The sequence below is a fragment of the Falco naumanni genome, chromosome 9, assembly GCF_017639655.2.
Source record: "Falco naumanni isolate bFalNau1 chromosome 9, bFalNau1.pat, whole genome shotgun sequence".
NCBI classification, from domain to species: domain Eukaryota; kingdom Metazoa; phylum Chordata; class Aves; order Falconiformes; family Falconidae; genus Falco; species Falco naumanni.
Window position 1 is genome coordinate 27,231,622 of NC_054062.1, and position 26,264 is coordinate 27,257,885.

Below are 26,264 nucleotides of genomic sequence, written 5' to 3' on the forward strand. Positions count from 1 at the left end.
CTCACTTCTTGGCTTTTCGGGGAGTGATGTTGAAGGGAGGGCCTGGTGGTCCTAAGCTTTTGGGGAAAACATCGACCCACATCTGGAGCTTTCCCTGTAGCAGTGGAGAAGATGGACGAGGGATTGTTTTTTGCATACAAGTTTGTCATGTTAATTCCATGGAACTGCTTATTGACATGCTTAGTAATATTTTAGGCACAGAGCAGAGCTCAATCATGTTACCGATGTCAGAACTTCTACAGAATTCAGACAGCAGCAAGCCTAACCCCTCGTGTTACACAAGCTGCTTCAAATGAATAATGTCAAGAGTTCAGAAGATGGTAGGGATGTTAATTCCTACTGAGTTCAGCGCAAGGTAGGTGCCTAAATAATTCTCATTCTGTAGGCCCAAGTTTCTGTTCTCTCAGAGGTGGTATCAAGTACAGTGTCATCCATGTGGCTGACAGTTCGCAGGTGGCCTACACCGTGTAGATGGTCAGTCTAGGCTCTGAAGTAAGGCAACCACTGCAGATTTTATACTTTATTTCAAATGCAAGCCCCTTTATTTTTGCAGGTAAGTTTTCTGTTTGCTGCAGAAACTTTCCTAAAAAAACCAGCCACTGGTGAGTTAGGAAATGCTAGAAAACAAACATATGTTAGCCTTTGTTCCTCTCTAACAGAGAGGTCCAGTATAAGACTTTGTATTTAAACTAGCACCTCTGGGCCTTGCACAGAAACGACAAGTTTGGTCTCACTTGTTAAATGTAGTGAGGAAGCTCTTGAGCCAGGTGGTCTCCTTTGTTGTTGTTGAGGTATTAAACAGACATTCCAGTTTATTTCAGTAACAAAGTAATAAGTAAATTTTCCCCAGTTTCCACTCTGTCAATGTTCAAGGTGTCATTTGAAGGTCTTAATGGTAAAACGTAACTGCAGTTTGTCATGTTTTTAGACTAACCTGCTTTAGTTTCTCAGCCAAGGAATATTCATCTGCAGCCCTCCTCCCCCTGAGTGATACCGCTCTATTGACGACATGATATAAATGCAGGAATGCTTGTTTCTGCGTTCAAGAAACCAGAAGTAAAAGAGTTCATAGTACCTGGGAGATGTTGGGCTGGAAGGTGCTATATAAGGTCCTGGTCTCTACATGTTCAGGTACCAAACCCTGGGTTCTGAGGATATGAAGGGCTAGCCGCTCTTCACCTGGGCCAAGATGCTGATGCAAAATTTTGTTGGCTTCTGAAATAAAATAAATGGAAAAAGAACAGGGGCTTATGAACCAGAATTTGCATTTGAACTTTAAAAAAACAAAACAGATACTTAAAATTGAGCAGAAAACTGTGCTCAAAATAAAAAAAAATCAGATTTTTTTCTAATTTTCCATAAATAACTGAACAGTTTTATGTTTGTATCAATATGAATTGAAGACAAATATAAAATAACTGAACAAGCTCACCCGCTTCCTCCAAAGTATAGTCTTGTCCCCCGTAGTTAATCTTTCTGCCATTCTCAGAGAGGACAGGAGGAGCATAGCCTTTAAACTTGGCTACGTTTTTCAATAACTGGGTTGGTTTTTGTTGATCACGCCAGGTATTCACACCTGATCTTTTAAGAAACCAACAGAAACACATCCTACAGTTATTCATTACTCAGGGCATTTACATGTCATGTAAATTTTATTTGTCATGTAAATATTAAACTCCTTCAGAAAGAGCAGCACTCTAACTGCCTAGATTGAGGCCACTAGAATTTGATACAGTGACACAATTTTGTACCAGCTCAATTACCTTCCAAGACAGAGTGCTTTTTTCTTTACACACCAGAATAATGTATGCTAACAGATGCTTTCATATTTCCATGAATAAGTCAGAAAATTCTGTTGAAGTGTGTGTTCTCTGGACAGAAACAACACACATTACCGTACAGAGAGACTATTAGAATGTCTGACATCATGGTTTCCAGTTAAGGCTCTTCTGAAGACTTTGCAGCTTAACTTGGAATTCAGATGATAGAGCGAGCACAACAAACACCCATGAGAAGCCACAGCACTGTTTTTTAACTGTATCTTTAAGATGAAGGAAGCCCAGTTTTTTTGCAAAGACCAGGTACTAGATCTTACACACAAAAAAAAAAATCAATAGACTGAAATGACTTACATCCAATACTGTTGTGGGATGCCACAGTGAGATCCATAACGAGAAAGGAATCTGTTCTCAAGATCAATTATGGTTTCACCCACTTTTTCATCACGAGTCAATACATCATAGTCATAGACTGAAATTTTCAGATCCTTTTCTTGAGGCAAGAAGCAGCTGAGTTCATACATTCTAAACATAAAAATGTCCAGTTAACGCTATTGCTTTTTCAAGCAATACTTCTTATTTTTAAACTTAAAAAACCCCTCAACCTTAAAAATTCAACTTTTTAGCTTTATTTTTGAGCAATAGCCGTTACATATAAAGGGATGCTTCCAATGCTGACAGATGTAGAAGCAGTTACCACTCATGCTGCAATTTCTATTTGCACTTCAGAATTGTTTGTACTCCTATGGATACTGCATCCTTTCTTTCTGCACAGTATGTTACCGAGACGTTTTCTGTGCAGCAGCTTGAATTGGGACTGAGAAAGAAAGTAGTGTGGCTCTGTCAGCCACTCTGTAAAAAGGATTGCTGTTCAATCCATACTTTCTATATGATTAGATTTTTTTTTTTACTGCAATACATAGCTGGAGCCTTAAAAAATATGGTTCAAATGTTTAGCTTCTGTGACTAGATGCGATTATTTTGTTGTCTAGCTGTCCTATACAAAACAGACTGCAGAGTTTTCTCCAATTAATTCTCTGAATTTACTTTCAAGATATGCAGCCTCATAGTTTCTACTGCTGCTGAACGCATTACCCTTAAGGCAAACTATTCCATGGTTAATTTTTCTTTGCATTTTTCTTTTTATTTTGGTTTGGTTTACTTCTAATCATAACTTTTAAAGTTCCAGAATTATTCTGGAAAACCTTCAAATTTTTAAGGTACTTTGTACCTATAATCAAGTCTCTTTCTTTGCTGTTCCTTTGTGTAATCTGAACAGTTGAAATCCTGTATTACATCATTGCAAAGTATGCTTTCCCAATTTTTTGTAATCTTTCTAGTCCTCCTTTCCTAATTTCCTAATTTATCAAAATCCTCCTCTAACTCTAGACACTAAAGCAGACCCAGAATTTCATTAGTAGTTATAATGTAACCTCTTCATTCCTAACTTCTCTTCATATCTTTCAAAGATATCATTAGCCTTTGAAGGAAAGACCAGTGTACTGGGAATACACGTTAAACTGATTACTCATCGTGACATCTAAGTACTTTTCAGAGGTAAAACTTTTTCCATACTCTATAAATATATGTTGTTATTCTTGTATGCATAAAACAGGGCAGTTTTAAGATACATACATTGTTTGACTTTGTGCAGTTTACCCATGCAATACAGAAAATTAAACTAGTCAAACCTGTGCTGTCCAATGATTTCAAAGAGAAATGCCTTATGCAACTTTACTCACAATTAGCTGTCAGTATATAACTATGATTAGAGTATTGGATATTGCAAATACTGGCTCATCTTTAAAAACAATAGGTAAACATAATAAAATACAAACAATTGAAAAGTTTGTTACCTGCCAAAAATTGGGTTGAGAGTATTAGGCACATAATTATCTCTGTCTTCAATTACTTTTTTACTTAGGGATATTTTTATATACGGATCACACTATTTAAAATGAGGAAAAAAATATTGTTAAGTTACAGTTATCAAGATTAACTTTATTTAAAACACATTAGAGCAGAGTTTGCTCACAGACATTCCAAACCCAAAAAATCTCACCAGCCCATTATTATCCTGGGGTTGAAGCTGCAGAGCTCGAACAATATAAATTCGCACAATACACTCCTGAGGCCCACTGTCTGGTAGCTCACGGAACTGGCGAGGAGGAGCCGGAATAGTGGGATCATCAGGTAGTGCATAGATTTTAAAGGATCCCTAAAAAAATAATACAAAGACAGTCAAGATAAATGTAGAAAAGTCACTCTTGTAGGTTTCTTCTCTATTTATCCAACAAATGCACGTAGCAAAATTATAGCCTGATTGACAGTTACTTAGAAGTCTTTAGCGGGTTTTGGATAAGGCTTCCTACAAAGGCGAGGTTGTATCCTTAGCTGATTTAAATCAATACAGCTCTTCTGCTTTCAACATAGTTACATGGTTTGCTCCAGTTGAGAATATGTTACAATACATCCCTCTCCAAAAGCATATTTTATAAAGTTTGGGTGTGGGGGTTTCTTTTTTGTTTTCTTGGTTTGGTTTGGTTTACGTACAATGTTAACATCACTTTAATCTTTAGAAGTCATAGGCAGATTCACAGAAATAGTACAAAATACCTTTTCCAAATTAATTCTAAAAATGTACTTCCTCAAAACACCTGCAAATGAAACTTTAGGCCTGTTCAGGAGGTTATCTGGGAAGGTTCTTTCCCACAGGTACCAGGGAAGATCACATTAGCAGGAACAGTATTTCTTTTAAATTAAATTAACACATATCACATTTAGTGTAAGCAATGTGTAGCTGTACCCTCCTTGAAAAAGGAGGGCCTGTACCTCCGTAGTTACAAGCATCTGTGGTCCTATTAATGCACTGAAACACTTGCACGCAGACTTACTTAAATGATAACCACTTACACACAAAAGACTGCATCTAGCATTTGGTAATTGCACATTATTTGAAATTTACCTTGAATTCACCGACCACTGATGGATCATCACTGTCCTCAGATTTGCCTCTGTATAGTTTAAATGTGTCACAGAAATCGGTTAAGCTATTAAATTCAGGTACTTTTTCCAATTCACAGTCGTATACCTTTTAAGAAGAAAAGAAAAAGGAAAATGAAAAAAGTGCAGTTCAGAAATGATCATATATATCAGCCCCACCACTGTGGCATTGCAAAGCGTATTGTATGTTTGATAAAATATCTTAAGGAACCAAAGCATTTGGAACTATTTTTATTTTTACATTGAAGTGAAAGAAAATGCAATGTTTGGAGAACATGCTATCAAGCTTCACTTAGGCCTTGTTAAAAACAGGGCAAATAGCATTGCACAAGCTTATTTTTAGCTTCTTTGTTAGGTGTATTAGATGAGAAATTGAAGTGGTCTGGCTTCAAATTTTTAACCAACAGACAGGAAAAGTACTGATCCTCTGTGTTCATACTTTCTCAACGTGTATGTTTTTAGGATCTGCCTGCCAAATTAGTGGAGTAAAAGTCCATTTGACTGAAGGTTAGATTAAACTCTTAATACATCTAATGTTAATCTTAATACATCTTAGTAAGCCTAGTTAAGTAGAAAAGAAGCAAAGATATCTTCTTGAAACCTTCATTTCACCACATGAATTAATAATGGACCTTTACAGGAAATTGTGTACAGTTAAATTTTGAAGAGCATTTAAAAAAACAAAGGGCACATCTCTGACCCGGTTTTGGGCCTGTAAACATTGAGATACGTTAATTTATCCAGAGCAATACCTTTAAAGTGTCATATCCTTTTTTAATATACAGTCCGCATTTTTCATGTTCTCCTACTGAAGCATAAAATTTGCTCCACCAATCAACAATTTCTTCCTCCTTAAAGGAAAGCAAATAAAAAAGTCTTTATTAGGAGATGAAGCCTCTTTTGTATCATGCTGTAGAGCAGAAAAATTAACTATTAAGAATACTACAAGACAGTATACTCTTATTATCAGTTAAGTAATGTTAAAGGTTCATCTGAAGGATAATTAGAAGGTAAATGTTAGGGTTAAAAAGATGGCATTTCTCTTACCCAGGTTTAGGTAGCTAGTCTATAATCCAGCTGTGTCGATAGTCAACAACAGCCGTCTCCAAGGAAGCAATTAATTACTGGTATCCAGCTACCTATCCCAAAGGACTGATGTCCGAGGTGCATGTATTTCTCTCCTCCATCTCCTGGCGGTGCAGCACAGCTGGCCCCCTAAGTTCTAGATTATTTAAGTCAGAGGAAGGGAATGTGCACTGAGCTGGTGCCACCATTGTGTCAGCTGTTAAGAAAAACCACCATCATACCTGGTATTCACTACAGGAACTGCATGATGGTAAAAACTACACTGAACGTGTTGAAAACTTTTTCCTGAGAGATAAATGTGCTAGCTTGCTTTCAGCTTTCCCATTTATTTCAAAACTGTTGCTATACAGTAGCACAGGGACAGACCTGTAACTGCTTTAACCATACATCATTCCATTAAAACCAGTGGAGATTGTCTGTGTCATGACAGAATCTTGCAGTTGGCGATCTACCTTCACGTTTACCACGTGCAGTTGAAAAGAAGCAGTGAGTCTTGCCCTCTTAAAAATAATACTTCCGTGAGCCTCATGAAACCCTAGACGCTAGCAATCTATACATTCCACCAAGACAGTACTTCTGTAGGGTCTTTCTGTATTTTGATTTATGCAAGTCTGATAATCACTTTGTTCAACAAAATTATTATTTTCTGTATTTATCTATAGGGATTGAGTAATATAATTGCCCCTGAAAACATACTTCAATTGGTAATGAAGAGTATTCATTCCCTGTGAATGAATGGAATGAATAGTATCCACTTTTTAAATTTAAAAAAGTTTTTGAGATTTTTTGTACTTAAAGAGAATCTTAAGTGTTATACAGATCATTCAATGCCCATTTGTTCTGTATTTTTTTTAATAGCTAGGGCTTATTATTTCAGTCTTGCATATTTTTACTGAATTTACCATTTTACAAGTTGTTTGTAGGTTTTATGTCAAATATTTTTAGAGGTTACTGTTCTCATCCACACATTTAGAACGCTCGTGTAGGAGGCTGTATTGATATACTGATTTTCAACTGGAGATATCATTTACAAGAAAGCAATGCGTAGATTTGTAAAAGTAATATACGTTACCTTTTCCGTAAGCTGCTCATGAGGATCAATTCATAAAAAAAGAGCAAAATAAAAATGATGGTAAGGGTATGGTTTGTAGAATTTTATACAGTTAAATAGGCTTTAAATTTTAGGGGTTTGTATACAGCATCTATGTAAAGTAAGTTACTAACATCAATAATTTATAAATACTTATGAAGACTATTAAGACATCACGTGTGGGTTTTTTTGTGTGTTGTGGTTTTTTTCCTTGCTGTCAAAATGTCCTAGATATTAAACTGGAGCATACCTATAACAATTTTAAAAGGTAAGTTTTCAGGACTGTAAGACATTATTACCCTGCTTTGTTCTTCACAGAAGTTCACAGAACTGAGAAACTTGGTTTTCTTACTGTATCATTGCAGGTTACACTCTGGATTCAATTTACTGATTTCCACAGTAACATCATTCCCTGCTTTCATCTGCGCTTGCAGAGAGCACTGGATCTGATGCATTTCAGATGAAAAGTGTTTGGAACAGATTCCATTTAGTAAGTGCTCTTACAGAGATTCTTTTCCAAACAAGTTTCACATACATAAAATTCAAGTGATTTTTTGCCCTTTGTAAATATTTATTTCTTTATAAAACAATTTGCTAATGCTCAACAGCCTTTTCCCTTTTCCTTCTACTATTGTTTTTCAATTGTTTACAGGCTGTACATTTTCAGGAGTCTGAAAAAAAATGCAAACAATTATAAAGTACAGTAACAACCAGTATATGCATCTATAGATTTATCTGTGTAAGTGTAATAACAATCCGCACAATTCAAAATGCTTCACCTGTTAAATCACAGATACCATAATTATGACCTGATAGTCCATTAAGAGCAACCATCCCATTTGGAAGCCATGATTACCAAGTGTGATTTGTGCTAGTGCTTATATACCATACCTTGTGTTTTAATTTAAAGGTATAATCCGTACATTTTTGTGCAAAGCAGAAGAAATATGCAAAACATTTTATGAACATAAGCCCAGTGCATCAATAGGTCAGGACATCACTCTGGTATATCATACTCATTTACTCCCGTTTATATTGCACAAGTAATTATCTTGCTGGGATGTTCAGGTCTCCTGTATTTCAGTAGCCTTGTCTAACTTCAAATCAGAGATACAGCGTAATTGTTTCAGATCTACATGGTACTGTCAGATTTTTCTAAAGGCAATTGGAGTGATTTATTCTTAGAAACTGTACCATTAGTGATTTGCAAAACTTACAGGTGGAATTCATGGGGAATTTTGAATACTTTGCCGTATTTAAATTTGACTCTGTTTAAACACTGCTTTGTAATGCTGACAACATGAAGGGTAGCTTGCATAATTATGCAGTAATAATTTAAACTCCCAATTTAAAGCCTTTTCACAAAATACACTGTGTAGAACTCTGAATCTTTCATCAAAGCATAATGTTGCAAGAGTTTAAATTAGGGTTTGTGGGTGGACTTTTTTTTTTTTTCCTGTTGATATACCTTCAAATGTCTCCTCAAATAATGCACTTGGTAACTTTGGGAAGAAGAGGTTAAGAAAAAAAAAATCAAAACCTTAAGACCTTTAAAAATTCCCAAAGCAAATAGTAAATCTTCAATATTTGGGTATTATTGTTACTAAAACTGGTAAGTAGGATATGCTAACAGAATGCCAGAAGACAGAATAAAATATCTTACGATAAATTTGAGATTTTGGAGTGAAATATTCACATGGTAAAGATCACGTAATGGTTCCTGTTTTTTAAATGTACCCAGTGACTTCACTGGAGATTTTTGTACACGAATTTTTCAAGACACTAACACTGAACTGTTAGCTTTTTGAACATCCTGAAATTACAGGAAAAAAAATTAAGAGGTACAGTGGATCCCTAGAAAACTTAGACTTGAAAACACCTAAACGTTATTTACTGTAGTTTTATTTTATTCTCCAGAAAGTAGACTTTTAAACAAAGTTTAAATATTAATAGTGTGACTGAATAATTCCTGTTAATTCTGGTACACAGATTCCAAAACAGTTGGCACAAAAAAAGTTTTTAGTAGTGCATACATATTGTATACACACATTAAGGCTTTCAGAAGGATACCTTAACATATGTAACTAATCATACTAGATTTACAAGCATCATCTCCTCCAAAATCTCTCTATGGAATAATTGGCAAGAGAAGAACAGCCTCATGACCACATCGCATTCTTCCCCCATCCGACCCTGCTCTGCTCATCTCCATGCATTAGCTCGGTACATACATACATGCACTGTTGTTGGAGAAGCCATTTTGCCGAGTGCTGTTGACATACTGCTTAAACACTGGAAATTGGAATATAGTTGATGAAATTTTGGCATTTTTCTCAGGGTAATACCTGTATATCACTTACACTTTCCAGAGTTGTACTTATTTAAATTTGAATTGTTTTGAATATTCTTTCCTCTCTTATATGGATGCTATCACTGTATCTAGTATCACAGTATATTTGGCTCTGATGATGTCTAACTAAAAGAAATTGTGTTTCACCTTATATAGCATTTAAAATTTTTCCCCTTTTAGTTGAAATCAACTACACAAATTCCATCAGTTTTGCCATTGAGTTCACGGTGCTAAGTTTTATTTATTTATTTAATCTCCTTTCTTAATTTTTTTCAAGGGAATAAAAATCCTCTCTACCAGCTATAAAGCATTTATGTTAGAATAGAAGGCCTAATTCAGATAAAAGTTAGAGACTTAAAAATTAAGTATGAAGGACAATTTACATGATAAAAGTAAATACAAGAACGTGGTCTAGAAGATATTTGTGAGTCTGAGTATCATGACATTAAGGATACAGAAGAAGAAATGAGGGAAGAGAACAACGCAATCAATAACATACTCAAATAGCAGTAAGAGTTCAAAAGTTTAAATTCAGTAGTATTTACTTTGGGACCTTTGTAACAAAATAAAGAATTTTGCATTTTTTAAAAGTCAAAGTTGTGGATTAAGAGCCTGCAAAATCATTATATTAAAGGGAATAACTTCTGTGCATCCTTTAAAATAACAGGTCATCAGAAATTTATGAGAACACCTTCTAAGTAAGGGGAACATTTTACATTCCTAAAATAATTGAAAATTCTTCCTTAAAAATGTACAGTCTGGAATTTGTCAAAAGCGAAATCCTGCAAGCAGAATTATTTTTTACCTGGAAAGTAAAATTGTATTGTGGTAGTCCTGAAAGAATCAGAGCAGTAGAGAAATTCACAAGGCGCAACAGAAAAGGAAAGAAAGGAAGTGTTAGCGCAGAAAAAATTGTTTCACTGGTACCAGTTTTGAATGACTTCATGGTAGGAGAGGCAAAGCCACAACTGATAACATGAATGGCTGAAGGCCTGTGTCATCATGGCTTTGATTCTATACTCCTTTATTTAATCTGTGCAAGATCAGACTGCTCTAACCATCACCAGTGGACAACGGAGTAATGTTCTATCACATGCTTTCAGTGGCTGTTGAACAAGTGAATTAATTCTTAAGCTGCTGGGTGAACTTTACCATGCACAGAGAGCTATAGTTTAATGTTTCCTATATGAAAATTGAGGTTAAAGTGATTAATGTATTTCCTTTGCTTTCTGTCACAAATTAACTTTGTTCCATCTGGCTTTCCAGCAGGTTGCATATGTTTCTGACAGTTTTGCTGTTTAGAGAGTTTCTCAGAAATCACAGATCTGAAGAAGAAAGTCAAGCATCAAATTTCAAAGATTACCTGAGCTGCTAGCAGTGGCTGTCTGTCTTCCATTTCAATTATCGTATGCTGGCGAGGTGCAGCAGAGAGCAGACTAACTGTAAGGCAAAGATTTTATTAAGGAAATATGGTGTAGGAAAAAAAAATATTATTAAATACCTTATTCCATTTTGAAATCCAAACAGTTACAGAAGTTGTAAAATAATTCACTGGCTCTATGTCTAATCCTCTGAAGAAAGCAAGTAGTTGCCATTTTTGCTAAAAATACACAATGTATTTTTGTGCAGGGTACACAAACATTTCTCAAATATACAGAATTTAAAAAAAAAGAGTAAAACTTGTGAAAAAATATATAGAAAAATGTCAGCATTGTATTCATAGCATTCTTGCTGGAATACTGGATCATTACTTTGGTACTTAGTGCAGGGGTAACTGCAGGTAGTTAAATTCCAAGTTGACAGTAAAGAGGAAATTCAGGGAACCAGCACACTAAGTCAGAGAGTGGACTTGCCTTTGTATTCTGTCCTCCTGTGCTCCACAGAATATTGTACTAAGAGTTAGATGGGTTTTTTTTTTTCATATCACATTATCTCCAAATAAGCACACAACAAGAGATGGTTATTCATCAGTATAGTATGCAGAGTAAACACTGAAGCTAGATTATTCTATCATCTCATAAGAAAGCAGAATTTGTCATTTTCCAGGTGTCTACCTTTCAGTTGTGGTGCAATGTCTTCTTTAGTAGCGTAGGGGTCACAGCGAAAGCTTTCCAGTAGATCAATAGTACACTGTCCCACGATCGGCTTCCGTCCAAAAGGTCTGTGGTCTATTACTTTAATAACAAGAGATGGACTGTATAACTCCTCTTTTGGCAAAAGCTGAAAATGAAAGGTCAGAGTTTGTTTATAATGCAAACAGAAAGAAAATGAAGAATAAAGACTTCCCCCCTAAATTAGAGCTGTTACTTCATTTATTTAATATTGAACTACTGTGTTCTACAGCTCTATGGGGAATGAAAATTTCTAGTCTTATGATTCAATAGAAGAAGAATTTTAATTGCCTCAAATGTTGAATTTTCTTGACTCTTGCACAGCTCCTATCCTAGCAGTAGGAAAGCAGCCTTTCCTACATGTCAACTGATGCCTCTTCATATAAATAAATATATATACATACACGCATACGCACAATCTCGTGCAGTAATTAATCAATGACTATACAGAGTGTTTACGTGATCTTTATTAGAATTTTCAGGCTCAGTAAATTCCTGATGTTAAGTCAGAAAAGGACATGCAAGGGTTTTTTTTTTTCATTCTTGCATAACAAATCCTTGACCTTTAAAAGTATGGGATAATTGATTTTGCTATAGACAGCTGGTAGATATTTTTTTGCAACTTACAACTTTCATGAAGAGAACTGAAGATGGAAAATTAGGTGTCTTTTTGAGGTTTTTGATCACCACAGATTCCACCATTTCACCCCCACATTCCACAATGAGACTTGGAGACATAACAGGTGCCAGTTGGTAGTTTTTCATGTTCCGCAAACCCCAAGCCAGAATCTGTAAAATAAAATCCAAAATAAGCAAAAGTGGGAGAGATATCAATGATAGTATGACACTCAAAAAGTAGGAAAGAAGAAATGTAATTTTCTCAATAAGATGTGACTGGAAAAATATTAAACACTAAACTGCAATGCTGTTCTAGGAAAGTAAATGGAAAAAATGAAACTCAAAATCTCTTAAGAGAAAAAAAGATCTAAAAAATCGTATTTATCACGACTTTTTTTTTTTATCTGAAGCAAATAAACTTACTATCTAGAAGATAAGATTACTGTACTTTTATTCAGTTAGTTTAAGAATAAACCATACCTCAACAGCAGTGAGTTGAACTACTGGTCTGATTCCTTGAGGTACCATGTAAAGCTTAGGTGCTCTTTGTGATGGAAGAATTGGAAGGTTGGCGCCACCCTGTTCAGACACAGACATGAGCAGTGATTCCTTTCATCTTCCTTAAATGAAATACCTTGCAAATATTAAGACAAGTCTTCGTACTATGACTTACTGTGAAAGGATATATGTGTCATATTGTATTTTATATATATATATACACGCAACCCCCCCCCGTGTAAGAAATATATACCTTGTCCCTCAAAATAAGTTCTGCAGCAAAAAGAATGTCTCCACTAGCTTTGCCATTATTTGTTACAGGATACCAGAGCAATTTTGGTGTGATGTCATCCTCTGGGATTAACCTGACCATGGGAGAGCAAATACTTCTTCCAAGGAATTCATCTTTACCCTGCAACCAAAAAGGTAATCACAGCCATTAATGTTACTCTCAGTTAATATAAATAAATGAAAAAGTAATCAGGGTAAAAAGCATTCACGTACCACTTGATCACTGTCAAAAAGTTCAATAACAACATTAGGTGGATTTTGGGCTACTGTCTGTGGGTCCCCATAGATCTCAATTTCATTAAATATAAGAGTTTGGTCCCATGTAGGATTTAGAGTTGAATGAATGATCTCAGTTGTTTTGCTTTGATGGAGGAAAGAAACGTGAGCATACGGATCTGAAATATCATAAAAAGCATAGTTACAGGCAAACAAAACGCCATGAAGCCATAAGGCACACAAGCACAATTTTTATCAATATAGTTATTTTTCTTCTGTCATTACCAGTTCTATAAGCCATTCTGTATAAAATAAAAGCTCACACGTACACATAATTTACATGTAATAGAGCAATTTCCATTTCATTACTAAACAGCTTCCTTTACACAAGTCTTGATTAACAGAGTAATAAATGAAAATGATAAAACATCTTGCAAATCAGAAAGAGAACCTGAAAACTAAAAAGAAACACTGGCTGTACTAATCTCGTCTTGAATATTGTCTGTAGAAGCTTTGTTTTGTTGTTTCCATTGATATACAACTGTACAGCCTCATAAATAATACAAAGAAATAACTCTAGTTCTGACTAGTCACCAAACAAATTCTCCCAGGCTATATTGCTCAGATCAAGCTTTGCTTTCAAACATTATTTATAGCAACCTCTTCTTGTGAAGCTGAATGCTGACAGTGGTCTAGGCACAGCGTTTGGCAGGTCTCTAAATCTTCCAGAGCTCTGTAGAAGGTATCTGATGATGGTCATTAACATTTCCTATACAAATTGCAATCACTAAAGACTAGAGGCTATTTTAAAGGTTATCTTTAGGTCAGTTCAAACAGCTCCTGGCTAGGTACCTGAAGGTACCTGATCAGAGTTTTACAAAATCTGGCTAACTCTTCAAACTAGTTTTAGAGGAAAGTAAAATGTAGATGCTCTAGTTTATGTGTGACTGCATCTGAAGTACCCATCTTGAGTTCTACATATGCACATTAGAGGCATTTATTGTTATTATTTCTTTGTATTGCTTTTAAGTGCTGCATATTGAAGTAAGACCAAATACACAGGCAGCTGTACAAAACTCCCCTCATTTCAGAAGACAGCATTAAAATAGCTATAGCTCTAAGTCTTCTGTAACAAATTAATATGCATTACACTTACTCAATTATTAATTAAAATAGGGAGAGAAAGAAGTACGCAAACGGAGGCTGATGGGGAGAGAAAATTCTAAGCTGCTCATTTAATCTTTATCTTTGGCTGAACTTATTTAAAGGAAGTAAAAGTCATATTCTTACAGAATCTGATTTCAAATTGTTCTCTGACTTCCCAGTGGAATTTTAATTCTCATTAGCAAAAATTAAATACTTGAGAATTTCAGTATTGACTGAGCCTGACCACGAAGACACCAAATAGATACAACACTGTTGGAATACCTAAGAGCTGGACAGAAAAGGGCAACAGGTACACCTGTATAAACAAACAAAAGCCATGTTTATTAGTAAGGCACAGTGTAGTTTTCTACAGGTTCATCTCAGTAATGAATTAATATAAAATATTAAACACTGAGAGGCAGTTGGTGACATAACAGCCATCCTGCTTGCTTCATCCTTGCTTGTGTGCAAGCTTCCTGCAGGACAGCTTAGGAACTGTATGTAGGCTTTGGTTAGAAGGAGAAGCTAAGGCACAGGGAAGGGATTGGTCATGGGAAATTCAGACTTCATTTGAATTCCCATTCCCTCACTGAGAATCCGTTGGCAGCAGCAGATGCTGCACATTCAAGAGTGCTTCTTTTTTGCCAGCCTCTGCGGCAGTACTAACCAAATCTGGATCACACAGAATGAAGCCAAGACTTCTTTTATGGTGTAGTTTCAATAGCTGAGGCCTACACACAAACCTTAAGGATTCAACGTATTTTATAGCTAAATGAAGTTACTAGTTTATTGCAGAAGTGGGTTTTCTGCACCATTACCAGGATTTTTCCATACCTGAAAAACTGTCTTTGTCTAAAGCCATGAGATTTCTTGCCTGGTAGACATAACACCGAAGGTGATAGGTATATACTCCTGTATCAAATAAATGAAAAGAGATTAACTGCATTATACATTCTGTAATGAAGATATTGAGTCTATAAAAATGCCTTACCCATTTTAACTCTAGCACAAGCACTGTAGTAACTTTTCTGCTTTACTTTTTTAGTGTAAAGTTTACTAATACCACTGAGCTAGCACCTGAGAACATTTGTTCCGACACAACTTCTAGCAGAAATGAAAAACACCCACTAATGAATGCTATTTGGGCTTTTTTCACTGTATGATCATCTAAAAATCCTTCTATTCAAAAAGTCCTGTTTGAAATAGTCTAATCCATCTCCTCTGAAGAGAATCAAGAGCTGGGCATTCCTGTGCTTAATTTAAGTATTCACCACCGCACTGGAGGGACTTGGGAGTTTCACATTTTTAGCTATTAGCTCTAGAAAATTATACCAATTGCAACTCCGTCTCTTTGGCTAAAAGATTTTACAAAATAAATCATTGCAGGCAAGTGGAATAGCTTAAAAGGAAGATGTAAGAGCGGCCCAAACCCAGGATAGGATGTGGCTAAGTTACTAAAGCTTTTCTTTAAAAAAGGCCCTTTCAGCCCTCGGAGAAATCTGAGCCACTCATAGCCTCAATGTGCTGAAACCTCTGAACTCTGGCAGGAAAAGGTGCCATTTTCCTCCTGTTGTGGTCATTATTTAAAAGAAACCACAATAATCTTCCTCAACTTCTGAAAGACAAGATTTAAGATTCAGACACCCATTTCCCAGCAAGGAGATAAAATTCTGTACAGTCCAAATAAAGACAAATGTTCCAGTCATAGATCCTCAAAAAGGATTTTGACTCTTGGGAGTGGATGCGATTGGCCTCTGTTCCTATTAACTAACGCTGGTGGCTCCCATGTCAGTGTCCCTGCTTTTGTGAATCCCATGACAGTGATTCCAAGGCATTTAAAGCCAATCCAGGTTGGCAAACAGTTTTGCTCAGTTTGCCAACTCAAGTACACGGTCTTTGTGCTTCCTCTGGGTCAGTCATTTGTCTGACCCTGCATTGAGATGGTTAAGTGAGCTAAAACAGCAAAAAATGAACTGTACATAAATCTCTGCTGGCTTAGCTCTCTGCGTTGTCATAGAGGGACGCTAATGCTAAAAATGTATCGCTTAAGAGAGCCTAAAATTCAGGTGCTGCAACAGAGTTGGCTTTAGAACTCCTGTCCCATAGAGGCTTTTAAAAATGCATGACAGCAGACTGAAATATCGAAATGATTAGCGGTGATTTTTCTTTTAGTAGTCTAAACAGGGCCCAGTCAAGGATCAGACAGTAATTATAACAGAAGGTACATAACCCTAGATGTAAACAACAAGGAATTACAATTCTGGTTGATACCAGGCAGAAACTGACATAATTTTCGAGAGAGGAATGGTTAAAGAACCTACTGTCAAAGTAGCAGGAAACAAGTGGTGTATTGGCACCAAACACCTTTGTAGCTGCCTCCCTGGTTTTGTCTGAACTCTTCCCTTCATCATCAACACTGGTGTCTGCTCCCTGAAGTTATATAAAGAAAAAAAAGTTACTGTGTATTTAGAAACATAAAAGGAACCTTGTAAAAGTGGACTGTGTGTGGGAATATACAGGTTTCAGTCTCTCCTCCAGGACAAAGAGAAATTTACTTTCCTGCATAAATGTACTTTAAAAGACTCTTTACTATGTCCACAGGTCATTTCTTGTTGCCATTGCAGCTGTGCAGAAATGAGATGCAGTCATTCCATCTTACTTTACAGAATGTCTTATTTCTGGAGATACCTCTCGGCTCTTACTGATGGAGAAGCTGCAGCTCTTCTGCACTGTGCTGTTGCAACGACCTGCTCTTAAGGCTTTATCCCAGCAATGGCCCAGGAAGTACACTCAGAAGAGGAACTGAAACAGCAATTTTTAAACTCTGGAACCAAATTATTTGGAGAAAGAAAACGCTATCAATGAATCCTACGCCAAGAGAAACAAAACAAGAAGAAAGCGCAAACTTTTCTTAATGCCATACAATCACATTCAGAGTCATCATTTTAGAAGAACAAAGAAGCCTTCTCACCTTACTTGCTCCAAGTTGTATTTTGGTAAATAGAGCTTATCTATGAAGCTGTGTTACAACTGAAAACCTGAGGAATAATTCCATTCTGATTATCTATTTGTGACATACAACATTCTGGCTTCTCCAACACTTTGCTATCCTTTCTTGTGCTTGGTTGTTTATACATGCAAACATTACAGGTGCAGCTATTTCCATGCCTGTTGTTTCTGTATTAACATCATTGTGCTGGTGTTAAAACATTAAATTATGTTCATGAAAAGCTTGTGCTATCTTTTCACTGGACGAGAAGGCTCATTAGTAATTTGGCTCTTTGCTCTAAATCTTACATAATGTAATAACAAAAATAATTTGAAAAATAAATAAGCATGTTATGCAAGAGTCTCGACTCCAACTTCAATAGTCCCTTTCAGACTTTAAACAATTTAAACAATATAAATTGTATTAGTTCCTCAGTTATATATTAATCTAACAATGCAAGGACTAAAACAGCTGATATACTTAATTGTTTATTTACTCTACGTTAACAGAATGAACTTTTAAAGACTTTTTTGATACTCTGTCCCTTACCAAAGCACCTTCAAGTTTAAAGATAGCTGCTGCACCATGTGTTTCTGAGGGAGCCATTTTTCGTCTCCATCTTCTTCGACGGAAAGTATCAGAACTGCGTTGCTTCCAGTGGAATTTCCAGCCAATCAAAGAAGCATATTCCCATCCTTCCTGATCTTCATATGACGACATTCCCTGGAAGACATAAATCCTTGTTATCCACAGTGTTGTATAAATGTAATTAATAAAAACTGACACTTGCTTTGAAAGGCATAATCCTTTGTAAACCAACACTGGAAACATCAATTTACAAAAAGACAAAGAAAATAAATATAATTAAAACATACAAGATTGCTCTAGATCTCTCTGTTTCATGTTAGTTTTTTTTCTTTAGTCAGGAAACTAGTAATCTCATGCGATTATTTTTAAAAACAGAAACCCTGAACTGTTACAATGTACAAGTCTCTGACTGCATCTCTCTTCTGCTTACCCTTCCTGCTGTTACTGCTTGAGCTGGATCCCTCTTACGTTTCCGCACCAGTCTTCGTCGTCGATGGGTATGGTACATTTTCTCTGCAGCAACCCATGACTTTGGTTTAGTGTCTGGAGGAATAGTGATTCCATATTCCCACCCTGAAACAGAATTGATTAGTTGGTATATTTCCAGAAACACAAGCAAGATAACAAAGAAGAAATGCAAGGGAAATAGTTATTGTACCTACAGAGGATGAAGCTTTAGTCACACAAGACCACTTGAAATTGCAAACCCTAAACGCTCAGTAGTTAGGGGGGAACTGATGACATTTTATGATGATGCTCTGTTATAACATATATGACAAAAAAATCTCAACATTAAAACAGAGACAATACATTTTAAGTTCTTTTCTTTGCATTCTTGTTTTTTCAAGTGTTAGGTGTATTGGTATCACATTTTCATACTTCATCACAGGGAAAACTTGATTTTAAATGACTGGAATGTCCTGTGTGCTCTTGCAACTCCAGCAGCCTGGCTTTTAAGGAAACACCAGCTATCTGAACTTTGATCAGAACTGGGAAACCTGTTACTGTATTTTGGCTCTACATATTACAATTCACTTGTCAGGTATCTAGGCCTCAGACTTCTGTTTAGATTGATCTCTTATGAAGAGGTTACTGCAGAGTCCTACCAGAGGTTCCACTTTTAGACAGATATTTTGATAGCTATTTAATAATTATTAATAGCTATTTAATTTCAGCTGGTTTAGATCAAATTAAAATTTGTGATACTTTTGCAAAATTCTGAGCTTTACAGAACCTTCTACAACCTTCCCTTTTGCTTTTATTATTCATTTTGTTTTCAAGCCATCAAATCAATGTCCTGTAAATAATGTGCTACGTAAGACTGTTTCTTCCTATTGCTGTAGAATCCAAGTTATGGTCTTATAAGGTTATTTATATGAAAACTTTCAAAGCTGGTAAGAGTTTCAATTTAGTGTAACAAGCATATAAAAGTCAAAGCAACTGCAGGATAAATGTTGGCTCTATGCGCTTAGGATTTTCTAACCTGATCAGGTTAGTAGCACATCTGCTCTCTGTATACAGTTACGATTTTATCCTGATCAGGCTTGCACAGCTCCCTTCCCACACAAACTCAGTGCAATTGTTCTCCTCTCAACGATAAAGGAATCTTTCACACACTTGTGTGGTCTGTGACCAACGCTAAGAGGTTCCTGACTTCCTTTGCTCCACAGACCTCCTGATTCATCTCTTGGCATTGCTTGGTCACTTGTCCCCTGGCTAAAGGCTCCCAGTTAAATTACCAGATGGATCCAAACCTTGGTACAATTACAGAGGCTTCATGTCTCAAGCTTCTGACTTCTCTAAAAAAACCCAGTTACTGCTACCAATACTCATCTTACAGGCTCAATTGTAACCATTGAACTGCATTTAGGAAAGACGTTTTGGAAGGTTATTTCAAACAAGGATGGGTTCTATTTCCATGCACACTGTTTATACATACAGTTTTTCCAACTGGAACCTCTCACATTAGTAGACTGTTGTTGCATTAGCCTTCTTTTAATCTGTCAGCAGATGATAGTTTTGAGCCCAAAGCTCTGCTGCAGTTAGGACCATTGTACAGCTGCTTAGATTACGTGACTTTCTCTAGTAGGCACTTATAAATGCATTTATTACATACACTGTTAAAAATAGCGGTCCATTTTAATCCAAGAAAGCCTCAAAGAGAACAGTGAGTTTCATGGAACCGTGATTAAAATGCAAACAGAAACAGACGCCGACAGTGAACACTTTCTCAATGTCATTGTATCTGATTCCTTAAGCAACTGTTACCCAAATGTTTTTTACATTTTTCCATGGGGCGACCACTATGGTGGCTCACGGTATCACTGCAGTCTTGCCCTGTGTCCTCCCTCAGTAAAGACTATGACAGATTGTCCTAATAATCAGCAGATCAGTAAATCTTACCTTGCTCATCCACTGCTCGATTTAAATCAGATTTCCAAGCATCATCTTCCCACATCCATCCAAGAGGACATGTGAACTCACATGGGGGTGGAGCTTTTTCTCCATTCTTTTATGTAGGGAAAATATAACAATTCTGTGCATTAATAGATGAAATAAACTATGTAGCAAACCTTAGAACTCCCTCTTTTAAACCTTTACTTATTCAGTGAAAAATATGTCTCACCACATCTGTGTAACCCTCTTCAGCTGCTTTCCATTCTGCTCCAGGATAGCGACTCTGATTTTCATATACTTCATCAGTGAACTCTGTATGACCAGCATCAGCTTCAGTCAACAAACTGCAAGTCCAAAGCAAATACAACACTAACCCAAATGTATTTTAGTTAGCTACAGAGAATATATAAAAACAACATACAGAATGTGGACGTGTGCTGGAATTCTGGATTGTCCCTATTTATTAACAGAGTACAGTGCAGCCCTCATCGCTACTTATTTCCTTAGAATGTCTTCCAAAAACTGAAGCAACTCCAGTAGCAGTGAGCAATAGGGGGAACATTACTCATAAAAATGAGTGACTAGCCCAAGTGTTTTAACTGCTGTGTTGTTCAGGACGTGCTGTCAACAACTCTTGGAAAAAGAAAAACTTCATATAAGTGCAGGAAAACCCAGACTGCACATGACAGTTATATGCATCACTAATTTTGATATATCTAGCTATGCACTAAAATTTGGCAATGTACTCGATTTTGTTCCCCTTCATGCTGTTAACAAGGCAAGCGATCAGTTGGCTAATACTCTTCTAACTTGCAAGTAAAAGAAATACGAGAACATTAAGTCAGACAAAAGAGCCTTGATTTCCACTCGTGATTAGCTGTGATTTGGGAAGCACTAAAGCGTGTTCTAAAATGCCATCTGCTGGTCAAATAAAGCCACACAACAGCAGCAGGTGCAAGACAGCATGCTTACCCATTTTAACACTAGGGGTTTTTTCCATTATCTGAGAAAATACCTCCGTGTCTGTTATTGCTTTTCTTTGTGTCAGATTATTGACTGAAATAAAAGCTATTCATTGAATACGAAAATAAATCCTTCCATTCATACCTACAAACTGATACAATTTTAAAAGTGATCACATAATAGCATATATTTTTCCTGAAGTTTTTCTATAGCAACAGTCTTGTCAACAGAACACAAAAATTGAAAATGGGCTGAACTCTTTATTTTAAGAAAAAAAGAAAGCAATTTCTTTCTCATACTGGCTTTGTTTATGAAAAAATAATTTACCTAGTCTGGTTTAAAGTGTGGCAACACAAGCAGCTGAACTGGCACAACTCAGGAGTTGAAAACCTCCGACAGAGCAGGACTGAACATGCTAGAGTTGGGGGAGGACTGACGCCTCATGAAATTGGTCTGCCAGGGGAGGAACCACAACCTGAAAACAACCCCTCCCTAGAGTTAGTTTGAGAAATAACCTGTGAAGTTGTTTAACAAGGGCAATGGAACTTCTCAACATTTAGTGATATAAACACAAAAACCCCATCCACTGCGTGAACAACCATGCGAATGCTGAAATGGTGTTGATACAACATGAACTGCAGACATGTCAGGGTAAAGTTTCTGTCTATGGAAGATGTAGCTATCTAAGGGTCTTGTCTGAAACCATCACAGCAGGATCTCAGAACCTCACACAGACACAAGTGATCCTACAGTAGTAGCTTTCTAGGAAAGGAAAACTACTATTATCCCTTTTTTCAAGATGCGGCACCGTGACAGCATGATATACCCATCATCACATGGGGACTTCTAACCTGTCAGCTGGTTCCTAGGAAATGCACATGTTCTTTCTGTTGTATGTGCTATTTTACTTTTTAAAAAGGTAATGTTAATTTCAGTGTTATTAACTAACTTTGACTATTGGTTGGCTTTTGCTGTCTTAGGAAGTTCAGCTTAAAATCTCTTTCTGGGCCAAGAAAACAGACAGAAGCTTTTACTCTGCACTCTGAGATTAAACTCCTTTATTCCTCTTTGCATAAAATTGAAAAAATCTGACCTTCTTTCAGGATCCACCATCCATTCTCCTTCCCACTCCCAGCCCTTTGGGGGTAGAAAGTACTCTCTTTTCAGTTTGATCTTTCCTGTGACATCAGAAAACTTGTGGCGACCAACAAGTCCTGAGGTACCCCACTTTCCAAACAGAAGAGCCTGATTTTCATACTGTTTGGGGAGAAAGAAAAAAAATTAGTACTTAAGGAATAATAAAAAGTTTGGTGGTTTTTTTTTTAGGGCTGCTAGTGGTGTTATGTAACTGTTACAATTGAAACATTCTACTATGTGTTTCCTTTTTCCCCCTTCTCTGACATTATCTCTTCCCACATTACTCTGCGATATCATAATTTCTTTCTTTAATTTTCTTCTATGCTGCCTGGTAAGCAGTGATTCCACTGCTTTATAAACTACATGATCTTCTCAGTTTAATGCCACTCTACAACTACAGTCACACTTCCTCCAAATTAAAGCTTTGTTAAGTAAAATACCATTACATTATTCAAACAAGTTTCTTCTGTTCCCTAAACACATGATCCTCTCATTCTTTTCCATCTCAAATCTCCTCCTACTTATATTCTTTTCTTTCTTAACATGTAAAACTGAATTGTAGTCTTATCACGGAAGCTACCAGAGGCATGATTCTGATGTCAGCCCAGTTTACGTAGTGTACTTCCCCTAATGCTAATGGGATTATTATAGTTTATGATGGCCTTGAGTTTTCTGTTCCTATTCCTGTACAATCGTTGGACTACTGCATGAAGAGCAAAAGCTGAGGTATTCAATAGCCTCTTAAATGCTATACTTAAACAATGGCTTTGAACATCCATTGACTATTTTAAGTGAGTTACTACAGCAGTACTAAATATTTAAGCATAGGTGCAACGGTGACACAAGTGTCTCTAAAAATGTCTTGTTTCATTAGCTATTATACAGATCTTGGATTATATGCACCATTAGGTGACACGGCATATAAAAGACATCTGTTGCTTACCATTATCATTAAAAATCTCTATTATATGCTGTGGGACTATTTCAAGCATTTTTATTCCAAATTTGTTATAGCCTTTTGTTTGCAAAATCTACTGGTTTTGACCAGTTTTTCCTGTAACAGCGATTTTCTACTGCTACAAAAGAACCATTATTAAGCAAAAGCACTTGTGTCCAACTATCATTTGTAGAAGTGAAGAAGCAATTAAAATAAAAAGGTTATTCACATGCCAAAACATAATGGTCTAGATCCCAATCTTAATTACAATGATAAAAATCTAAAATAAATGTTTTTGAAATCACTGGAGTTAACCAGATTTTTACCTGATTAACCAGTTCAGAATCTAGTCTGCTGAAGTTCACCTGGCAGGCACAATGGACTTGATTGTTCATTACCTTGAATGGGGTCTACTTGTTTCAGTATAATAACTACTACTCTCCCTTTCTGCCTGGCATGCCAAAAAAAAAAAAAAAAAAAAAAAAAAAAAAAAAAAAGCGCTCCAACTTAACTGAATTCCTAACACATCCAAGTTTAAAGCAAGAAAGCAATGATGGACATACCATTTCTGCAAAAACACTGAACGTTCCTTCTGCAAAGCTATTAAACTTCTTTTCAACTGCACTGAGCCCAAGCCAAATGTTAATTCGCAACTCTGCAGGCATTTTGACATCTTTCGTCTTGTCCTGTGGGTACTGGCACACAAACAAAACAAGTTGTTCTTTGTTATGTAGGTTATTGTAGCTTTCGGTAAAATATACACAATAACATGGAGGTATGAGTAATAATACATGATTTATTTATCTCTTCCTGTACTGCACTTCCTCAAAAGGCAGTAATAAATAGTTCAGAAACTGCCTGAGGAGTGTAAATATAATGTCAAAGTAGTTTTTACACTGCCTGAAGAGTGTAAAACCCAAACACAGTAACAATAGTATCATCCCTGTTTCTGTATATTCTCTCCCAAGTTTCATGCAGCAATGCATTTTTAATTAGGAAAATAACTTAAAAACTTATCAGGATAATGGAAATGCAGAGGTTAGTCAGAATGGTTCACTACATGTAGAAGTAATGCATCGTAACACGCATGACAAGGGTCTTGCATGGTCTCTTCTCTCAAGTAGCAAGCTAGGACAAGAGGAAATGGCCTCTAGCTGTGCTGGGGGGAGGTTAGGTTGGATATTAGGAAAAATTCTTCACCAAAAGGGTGGTCAAGCATGGGAACAGGCTGCCCGAGGAGGTGGTTGAATCACCATCCCGGGAGGTGTTTAAAAGACGTGTAGATGTGGCGTTTAGGGACATGGTTTAGTGGTGGACTTGGCAGTACTAGGTTAACACTTGCACTTGATGATCTTAAAGGTCTTTTCCAACCTAAATGATTTTATGATTCTAAACAGGCCTGTCTGCATTGAAGTATTGATCAACATAACTACTGGTACACTGACAAACTCTGTCATTGTTATGTTATTGTTCTACAGTCAGATTGCCTTTTTTCTGCTTAGGTTTATTCCAATTACAGACAATATAAACTTAAATGGAGAAAGGCATTCCTATTAAAGAGTAAGACTCAATGCAGAGAGGCATACTGGGGAACTTCTGGGTGTAGGCATGCTTTATATTATTTGCAGAGAACTTTGAATAGGTTTTTGGAACTTCTCCGACTCACACTAATTATTCCCTCTGAAAGTCTCCGTTCATGTCCAACCCCAAAACACCAACCCCGGTAACCCTTTAAAAGTCCTGTCACAATTTTAAGCTCTTCAGAAAAGCCTCAGAGTTAGGGGCTGATGCTAGTTCGAACTGGCTTACGATGAATTTCACAGTTTCTGTGACAGGACATGTTGTGATAGGACAAGGGGAATGGTTTTAAGCTGAAAGAGGATAGATTTAGGTTAGATATTAGGAAGAAACTCTTTACTGTGAAGCTGGTGAGGCGCTGCACAGGTTGCCCAGAGCAGCTGCGGGTGCCCCATCCCTGGCAGTGCTCAAGGCCAGGCTGGATGGGGCTTTGAGCACCCTGGTCTAGTGGGAGGTGTCTCTGCCCATGGCAGGGGGTTGGAACTAGATGATCTTTAAGGTCCCTTCAACCCAAACCATTCTATGATCTATGATTTTGAAGAAGCTCTATTCAGTTGACTTTTAATCTGTCCCAAGTTTCGACACCTCATTGTTCATAGTTCATTTGCATGTTTCATGTTCATGTCAGAAGGCATCACAGTTTAGGGAGTTAATTCTTTTTTAAGGGTGGGGGGAAGTACCTTTAAGAAGATCGTTTGGGTCTTTCCACAATATTTACCAGATGATTCGGGGCTCGTTGTGGAATACAGCACTTGGTGTGCAGGAACACGAGCATAAGCCAGTCTTTTCTCCCCTCGGATCATCCATATGATTACATCAGGCATACTGTTTTGTGGCTGTGGATCATTTGTGGGGAAAAAAAAGTTAAGAACAGTAATTAACAGAATGTTAAACTAATTAACGCTTAGACAGCAGAAACAAATTTAGATTTATTACTTAGAATCAATAATTAACATGAATTTATGATAAATAGAAGAAACTGTGTTACTTTGCAAGTAATGCAATACATAGTTCTGAAACAATCATTAAAAATACCATCGTATTGTTGGAAAGCAAGTAAGTTTTATTTAAAAAGAAGCAGTTCCTATATCTTTTGCAAAATCTTTTAGAGATACTCTGTATCTTGATTCCTTTATGGTGACTACAGTGACCGATCCCGAATACTAATGATTTGGATTGGCCTGCTACATACTTAAGTGCTTGCTACCCTTCCGCATTAAGGGTAGATCGTCATAAGACTTTTAGCAGAGGATGGAAACAGCTTACTATCTTTCTGCAGCTTTGCACACACCTTTATGTGTTAGCTACAAGTCTGCCAGATTAGCTGCTCTCTTTTTTTCAAATTAATAACTTTTCAAAGCAGAAGTGACAAAGAAAAAATAAAACATTTCTACAGTGTTTTGGAAACCAATTATGAGATAACCAAAATGAAAACTTAAGATATTGCTGAAAATTTTAAAAACACAGAAACAAACAAATTTAACTCTT

At 36.5% G+C, this 26,264-nt stretch overlaps 1 protein-coding gene and 2 long non-coding RNA genes across 4 annotated transcripts in view; 2 read left to right on the top strand and 1 right to left on the bottom strand.

Moving 5' to 3' along the window:
- Positions 1-26,264, bottom strand: part of MYOF (myoferlin) — a 72,166-nt gene that overhangs the window by 5,040 nt on the left and 40,862 nt on the right. The window contains exons 24-47 of one of the 2 annotated variants that reach the window (XM_040606600.1): positions 25,457-25,612; positions 23,762-23,893; positions 22,218-22,381; positions 20,391-20,505; positions 20,168-20,273; positions 18,195-18,337; positions 17,726-17,899; positions 16,509-16,617; positions 15,022-15,099; positions 13,039-13,220; positions 12,788-12,946; positions 12,517-12,615; positions 12,046-12,207; positions 11,362-11,527; positions 10,671-10,747; positions 6,940-6,951; positions 5,534-5,632; positions 4,744-4,869; positions 3,841-3,996; positions 3,635-3,726; positions 2,133-2,303; positions 1,433-1,581; positions 1,076-1,215; positions 6-94 (exon numbers count right to left, since the gene is read on the bottom strand). In XM_040606600.1, the coding sequence (XP_040462534.1) occupies positions 6-94; positions 1,076-1,215; positions 1,433-1,581; positions 2,133-2,303; positions 3,635-3,726; positions 3,841-3,996; positions 4,744-4,869; positions 5,534-5,632; positions 6,940-6,951; positions 10,671-10,747; positions 11,362-11,527; positions 12,046-12,207; positions 12,517-12,615; positions 12,788-12,946; positions 13,039-13,220; positions 15,022-15,099; positions 16,509-16,617; positions 17,726-17,899; positions 18,195-18,337; positions 20,168-20,273; positions 20,391-20,505; positions 22,218-22,381; positions 23,762-23,893; positions 25,457-25,612 (3,056 nt within the window). Of the gene's footprint in view, positions 1-5; positions 95-1,075; positions 1,216-1,432; positions 1,582-2,132; positions 2,304-3,634; positions 3,727-3,840; positions 3,997-4,743; positions 4,870-5,533; positions 5,633-6,939; positions 6,952-10,670; positions 10,748-11,361; positions 11,528-12,045; positions 12,208-12,516; positions 12,616-12,787; positions 12,947-13,038; positions 13,221-15,021; positions 15,100-16,508; positions 16,618-17,725; positions 17,900-18,194; positions 18,338-20,167; positions 20,274-20,390; positions 20,506-22,217; positions 22,382-23,761; positions 23,894-25,456; positions 25,613-26,264 lie in introns of those variants that run through there. The other variant, XM_040606601.1, reaches the window with a different exon arrangement.
- LOC121093767 lies at positions 93-10,643 on the top strand. The gene is made up of 3 exons (XR_005829648.1): positions 93-355; positions 3,248-3,335; positions 7,323-10,643. It is a non-coding gene; the product is annotated as an uncharacterized LOC121093767 (long non-coding RNA).
- On the top strand, positions 10,662-17,672 carry LOC121093765. The gene is made up of 3 exons (XR_005829646.1): positions 10,662-10,749; positions 12,856-12,960; positions 16,789-17,672. It is a non-coding gene; the product is annotated as an uncharacterized LOC121093765 (long non-coding RNA).